At 48.8% G+C, this 7,173-nt stretch overlaps 1 protein-coding gene across 1 annotated transcript; it reads left to right on the plus strand.

Annotated features, from left to right (window-relative positions):
- The first annotated feature begins 1,720 nt into the window (after window positions 1–1,720).
- On the plus strand, window positions 1,721–6,763 carry SPINK1 (serine peptidase inhibitor Kazal type 1). Its single transcript, XM_075510929.1, has 4 exons — window positions 1,721–1,775; window positions 3,259–3,299; window positions 3,917–4,029; window positions 6,682–6,763. Exons 1-4 carry the CDS (start codon window positions 1,721–1,723, stop codon window positions 6,761–6,763), a joined length of 291 nt encoding a protein of 96 aa, XP_075367044.1.
- The last annotated feature ends 410 nt before the right edge of the window (window positions 6,764–7,173 follow it).

A 7,173-nucleotide genomic window follows, 5' to 3' on the forward strand; every position in this document is an offset into this window, starting at 1 on the left:
TGTTTCTGTTTCTGGACAATCAAAACTATCACATTTCCTGGCTACAGTGAGGATCTCTAAACTGAAAAATGTGCAAATGTGTTTTACCAGGAGTGGGCACATCCCAAACAAGGGTAATCAGAGAAACTCTTTTCAGCACTGCTCTATTTACATGTGTTACAGATTGAAGAAGAAAATCTTTTCCCCAGTTGCCCTGGTGTATAACCGTAAATGCCCTTGCTAAGTCCCCTTCCAGCTTTGGGAAGTGAGACCAAAGCACCTATTGGCACCTATTGGCTTTACTCATGCTGTGAACCTGGCAGGTGTGTTGGAGGAGCAACAGGGGACAGTGTTGGATCGAGATGAACTCCTTTCAGCTATAAAAAATGATCATACCTCTCTCCCTTGCTCCTCAGAGGGTGATAACACCATGTGAATCCTTGTCCCAGGCATGCTAAGGGACTGTTGCTTGCTCACAGAGGTCCACCAAGACCCAGCCCAGGTATTCACAGCTGGTGAGTGGGTCATACCCAAAGCCAGCTCTACTCTCCGAGTTAATAAAATAACAGATGCCATTAAAAGTAGTTCTTTCAGCCCCATGCTGCAGATCGCCCCAGGGAGAGCAGAGGGAAGCCCAGACAAGAGCAAGGAAAATCTCCATCACCACCAAAGCAAACTCACAAGGGATGTTTCTGGCAGGGGAAAGCATCCTCCAGAGCCACATTCGGACTGGGTCTCCCTTGGACAGTGGAGCAGCTGCCGATCGAGCTGAGACTTCTGTCTCACAAACAGCTCCTTGAATTGCTCTTGGCATTGACTTTTGCCTGTTCAGCTAATTAAAAATCTGTCTTTGAGTCATAAGCCCCCATTAGTAATAATTTGCTTTGCACTTCTCCAGTGATTTATGGCTGAGATATCAAAATGCTTTAGAAACATTAATTAATCCTTCTAATACCCAAGGGACTGATCCACTCTCTGCAATGCACCATTGGTGAAGTAAATGTAGGAAATCCCCAGGGTTTACTCCAAACTGCAGGCAGGGAGAGGGGAAGGGAGCAGCATCCAACCCAACGAGCTCGTTTCGGCTGCCTGCCTGCAATCAGAGAGATGTGCAGTCAAAATAACAGCACTGAATGTGCAGCCACAAGCGAACCCAAGGCAAATCCAAGCTCTCTGCTCTCCGGCAGCAGTTCTTGCTGCTGTCCCTATCTGTCTGGGGTGGGAAGGGGAGCTGCGACACTCCAGCTCTGCTCTGCAGATCATGCCAGGAAAGGGGTGTGTGGATGAAAGCCGTCTTCACCCAGAGCCCTGCAAGTGGCAGTGGCAGGGTCATTAATCAAAGCCACACTACTCGTCCTAACACATGTATTTCCCTTGCTGTCCTGCCTGTTTCTCCAGTCTGCTTCTTGTACAAAGTCACTTTTTCCCGGCTTGCAGTGCAGACCCAAGGCTGTCTCCCAAACCTGAGATGTGGCTCCCGTCCTTGCCAGCGATAAGGATCGTTACTTCCATTAGCTTCAGAGCGTGCGCACACCAATGAGCCATTTGCCACCTGGTGTTGTCCCCATACTTTGAATGTTGTCATCACGAGACTGCGGGGTGGAGCTGGCCATGCAGGGTGGTGCCACAGATGGGGAAAGGTATAAAGGCCCCAGCATAGACTGCCAGAGACGGGATCTCTGAAAGCCTGAGAAGTGTCCCATTTCCTCTTTGCTGTCCCCAGTAAAGCATCACCTTGACCATGAAGGCAACTGGTGTTTTCCTGCTCCTCTCCCTGGCGTTCTGCTGCTACCAAGGTAAGTGCAACATTTTGCTTAGGAGCCATTTCCTCTCCTTGCTAAAGCTCCCAGGTCTGCCGGGTGGGAAGGTGAGCCTGGGAACAGGCCAGCTGGTGCTGGGACCTTCCTCCGGCCCCGGGCAGGGAAAGCGAGCGATCCCCAGAGAGTGCTGCAATGGCCACCGTGCATTAAACCAGTAGTCTGTGAGCAAGCCTAAAGCAAAGGCTTTGAAAGGGTGCCTGGCACCTGCTCCCAAAAACGAATAGACCTGCTGGTCTGATACTCTCCCTTCAGGGCTGGGATTCAGCCTGGAGCTGGTGATTTCTAGGACACTGCAATTCTTTTAGAGTGAATAAGTGCTATTCTGGTTTTTAAAAAGAAGCCCAAGAAGACAGGAAACGCATTTATGCAAGGGAAAATGCAGCTCTCGCAACTAAAGTCAATGTTTAAGCCAACTGTGTTTTCAGAATCCCATATGGTGCAGAGGGATGAGAACATGAGCTGTTGCTGCTCTTCAGGTCCTGCTCACCAGGGATTTCTGCGTTCGTGGGTTCATTCAGAACAGGAGGGTGCTTCTGAAACAAGTCCTCCGTCATGCTATTCACTGTGCGGCGGTTGCCATTGCAGAGCTGTCTGAGCACAAAATCTGGACTCATTTCAGATGAACTGAGGATGTAGAGAGCTACAGCTCCTGGGTCTGGACTGGTGCTCAACCAAAGTAAAATCCCTAAACAGTGTGGCTGTCAGGTCATCAGCACCAAACCATTTCACTCCACAGACCCACTGCTATTGGGTCACACTGGTTGTTAATGTAGGTGTAGCCTAAATCCTCCACATAGATGACTTCTGGATAAGCAACCCAAGGTCTTCTTCTCAATACTGCCTTTTGCTGAACAAATTCAGGTTGTTTTTTAAAATACACCCACCGTGTGTTCCACCCATGTGATCCCAGCTGTCAGTTCAGGGCCAGCTTCTCCATGGAGAAGCCCACCAAAGTCACAGCTTGCTTCCACCAGCTTTCATGTGAGACCTCAAGGTCCACCCATTTCTCCTTCTAGTAGAGACCTTCAGCAACTTGTCTTTTGACTCTGCTTCCTCGTGGTACAAACCCACTGACACCAGAAAAATCACCCTGGATTTACTCCAGCACTGGTCCAGCAGCAGCAGGAGTTTCTCAGTTACCCATGAGCGCGTGATAAGAGATAACGAAAGCCACCTTTGCTCCCTGGCAGCTGGCAGGGAATGTCACTGGAAGTGCATCTGGCCTTGACAGGACCTTGCACCATCACAGCATTTCTCCCAGGGTAAAGAGGCAAATGCAGCAGGGAGGGACCCAGCTGCAAAATGGGGGAGATCCAAGGGAAGAAATTGTTTGCTGGGACAAAGGTGTCTGGGTGAAGACATACAGTCCTCAGGCTAAAGCATCTTTAGTAGGTCGCCCTTGAAACCAGCCCGAGTGATGGGTGCTAAGGCATCTTCTCTCTCTCCACTCTTTCTCTAGGAAATGCTGAGATGGATGGAGCTGCTGGCAAAGGAACAGAGGTAGAGCTCCTATTTTTGTGTAGCACAAGGGTGTGCCCAGCTTTGGTGAGACAGCACTAACCCATACAGTGGGGAGCCAGAGCTGCTAAATACAGTGAAGTACAGCGAGCTGCTGGGTTGGCAGCCCAAAGATGCCAGTGCCTGGGAACCTCCTTCCACCTGCTGTGCCACAGCAAAATCCCAGTGATGGCACTGGTTTCCCACTGCGTTTCCCCATACTCAGTGGAGGAAACCTGTTAATAAAGAGCTGAATATTGCTGTTACCTGCCAAGAAGACCAGAGCTCCCCTATTCTCTAGCTTGCAAGTGTGAGGGCAGGTATCGTTGTGGCATAAAAATAAGAACTGGGAAGAAGGTGATTGAGCATTCAGGAGATTACTCAATATTGTCACTCCTAAGGATGTGCAGGATTGCCAGGTGAAGTTCAGCTGGCCAAGGGACAGCATGGTGACAGGCAGTCCCAGTGTTTCTGAGAGTTCATAGCAGAGCTCTGAGCAAGCTCTGAGCAAGATGGGTTATCAAGATACACAAAATATGCACCTCCCTGTGTATGCAGAGCTCCTGTGGTAAACTGAAAGTTTGTTTAATATTTTCAGCATTACCCTTTTGCGTCTCTAGGCAGCTTGTGGCAACTATGACTTAAGAAAAGGTTGTACAAAGATCTTTGACCCCGTCTGTGGCACGGACAACCTCCTATACGGCAATGAGTGTCTGTTGTGCTTTCAGAACCTGTGAGTATCTGGACCTCCTGCAAGTCTAAATATCACGGAGATGAGGGCTACTACATATGTCTGGGATTTCCTAGAAACAAAGCTGTCTGCATGCAGCTGGGTGGAGTGTGGGCAGTGAGCCCGGCACATCTGGCATGAATCTGGCCTCCCGCACAGATGCTGCACCCACTGATCTGAGCATGTGGACTCCATCTGCAAAACAGGTCCGTTGCGTGCGGCTCACAGCACACAAGCTGCACACAGGCAGGGACCGCACGGCCAAAATCTCCTCACACCTGCAGCTGCCAAGCTGCAGCAATTGCGCGGACTGTGCTGGCAGGTGTCCAGGATCTCAGACAAACGGCAAAGTCCTCAAAGTCTGCCCAGATCTAGCATGCAGGCAGAAAAATATTTTTCCAGGTGACCTCAGACATGTGGTGGCTGAGAAAAAACTATGGTTTTTCACCCTAGAAATTTATAGCTGAGCTCTGCTTTCTGTCTCCTCTGCATATGAAAGGATACAATTTGCTCTGGGTATTTTTAAGCATGAGCCTTATATTTAATCTGTGCTGGTGCCAGATTGCACTGTCTTAGCAGAAGGCCAGGTCCAAACGCTAGCAACGTCTCTGGCAAGACTTGATTCATTTCATCTGGCTTGGGCCCTAGGTAATTTTGAGTATATTTATACATTGGAAGCACTCTGTGTCAGACAAGTGAAGGAATTACTTCCAACTCAATGCTATTAGGTGATTCAAAAATCTCTGTTGGGAAGATTGAGTCTTATCTGTAGCCAGATGCCCCAGTCTGTGGGGCTAAGGGAGCTTCACCTTTGACTTTACCTGGTGGAGGCATGGATTTTTGGTGATCGGGCTCACATGCCCATCTGCCTTCAGCAGAGACATCTCTTACAGAAGCTCAGATTCCAGCTTTTCTATCCCTGGATGGATGGGCTTGTGGAGCCAAATTCTTTAGGAGCATTGCCTCCCAGCTAACTCTGCAGTAACAAGGAACAGAGTCCAGATCACCAGGAAAAAGGGCCTGGATAAGAATTGTTGGTCTGTTTGTCCCCTCTTTCCTTCATTAACCAAGGCTGCTGCCTCATATTCTGCTCCTGGCCTGCTCAAATGCTGGTTTTACATTTTAAGGCTGAAGATGATGCAGTCAGGCAGAGACATGCTGAGTGGGATCTCCTGAACGAAGGCACCACAGTTAATGACCTGGCGCAGCTTAGCAGGGCCGTAATGACCATGCTGGAAGCCAGCAGCCCAGCACCAGCTGTCGGCTGTATTGTGCAACAGATGGGGGTGGGAGGTTCATCAGACACAACATCATTAGGGCTTTGGCCACGAACCAAGAGCGGGGTAAAGAGAGCGAGGAAGGCTTCAAAGCCAGCTACGCAGGGAGCAAAGTGGCATCGAGGATGCTACATCCCCCTGGTGCAGAGTGCAGCTTCGGGGCGGATGGCAGACCTCAGTGGTCTCAAGAAGGAAAGTTTGGGGTACAAAAAAGAAAAAGACTGAGCCGGTGGTGTATTCAGAGCTGACCAGGAGTCAGGGGAGGGAAGGGATGGACGAGAAGCTGGTGCTGGCACCCACCTTGCATTGACAGGCACTGCGTCCCTGGACTTCAAACTCCCATGTGTGCAAGCTCTCAGCAGCTGGAACTGGAAATGTGCTGTTCCTGCGGGTCAAAGCCCTGAGCCTTGCAGCACCCCTGTAACATTCCCAAGCGAAGAAGTTTTGGGGTTAGGAACAACAGCCATTTGGTCTCCTGGTCAGGGAGATCTGGGCCAGGCACCAGGACTTTGAAGCCCAAATGTCTCAGTGGAGAGATAAAAGGAGCGTCCTCATCTATAAAGCTTTGGTCCATGGGGAAAAGTCAGGTAGCTGAGAGGCAGGATGAAGCGTCATTTGCAGTTTTGTGTGTGCAACTGGTCTGACAAGAGCTGGAGGCCTGCAAGGAGTCTCAGAATAACTACAGCGAGAGCATCTGGCGGGTCCCTGTGGCAGTGGTGTCTCACTTGTTGCCTTTGGTCACTTCACTGTGACCAGCATGCAAAATGCTTTTTGCAAAACACAAAACAGTTTGAAAATCATTTTACCAGCATTTCTCTATGCACCTGAAAAATGGGTTTGTCTTTCCAAAGAGGAGAACATCATGATTCCACGTGAAAATGGAACAATTCAGAATAATTAGGTCCACTACTGGGCAAAAATAATAACAATAATTTTTTGCAGGTGCCCTTTTAATATTTTCCTCGCTTTTGCCGCAGAAGCAATCAGGAGGGGAGGCTGGGAGCAGGCCAAAGCCCAAGTGAGACACAATGGCAGGCATTTGTCTGTAAAAACCCACAAAAAATGTCATAACCTTTATCGTCTGCAGCCAGACAGGCATTAGAGGTGTCTTAGTGCTGTCCTACAGCATAGAGGTGAATTATTCTGCCAGGAGATGTCAGGAAACGCCAGCTCTTGAGCCTATTGGAATTAATTAACACATGTCCATGGTAACCATGAACTCTGTGTCAAGACTATGTGGCCTTACTTACTGTGAATAACACTTAAATGATGACTTAAGCAGTATTTTCCTTTCTTTCTTTCCTTGTCCTCTGAGCCAGGCTCTTCTGTGTATCAGGGACCTGAAGGCATCCTGTAGCATTTTTAACCTCTCTTCCAGGCAAAGAAACACTAATGTGCGCATAAAGAACAGGGGAATGTGCCAAAAGCCCTCTCCACGCTCGGACTTCGCTCCAAATTAAAAGGCACAACCATTCCAGGGAAGATAGCACAAAGCTGTCCCTCACCTATACAAACTCCTAATAAAATGGAAGCATTGCCATGTCTTGCACTGGGATTTCTTACACACACAGCAGACCCCTTTCCCTGACATTTAAAATACCTTCCTGAAAAAATATGGGGGGTTTTGGTAATGTCGGTTTTTGGTAATGTCCCTAAAGAGCTGTGAGCAAATTACTGACGGAGCCCCAGGGACAAAGCTAGGACATGCCCAAGGAGAGAGTCAGGCTCTGGCATAACAAGGAGGCTCTTTTTTGCATCAATAAGTTTGTTTTCCTTCCCTAAACTTCCAGTATCCAAGTAATAGGAGATTTTAGCATTCTCATTACTTGCAATTACATTTGTTAAATACAGGGCATTAAAGCCCTCAGTC

Source organism: Mycteria americana, chromosome 8, assembly GCF_035582795.1.
Source record: "Mycteria americana isolate JAX WOST 10 ecotype Jacksonville Zoo and Gardens chromosome 8, USCA_MyAme_1.0, whole genome shotgun sequence".
Classification (NCBI taxonomy): domain Eukaryota; kingdom Metazoa; phylum Chordata; class Aves; order Ciconiiformes; family Ciconiidae; genus Mycteria; species Mycteria americana.

Bases quoted from the DNA above. Each gene is read 5' to 3' on its own strand.
- SPINK1 (XM_075510929.1), top strand. From the start codon at position 1,721: ATGAAGGCAACTGGTGTTTTCCTGCTCCTCTCCCTGGCGTTCTGCTGC. The intron at 1,776-3,258 runs GTAAGTGCAACA...CTCTTTCTCTAG, and splicing joins GGCGTTCTGCTGCTACCAAG to GAAATGCTGAGATGGATGGA. The intron at 3,300-3,916 runs GTAGAGCTCCTA...TTGCGTCTCTAG, and splicing joins CTGCTGGCAAAGGAACAGAG to GCAGCTTGTGGCAACTATGA.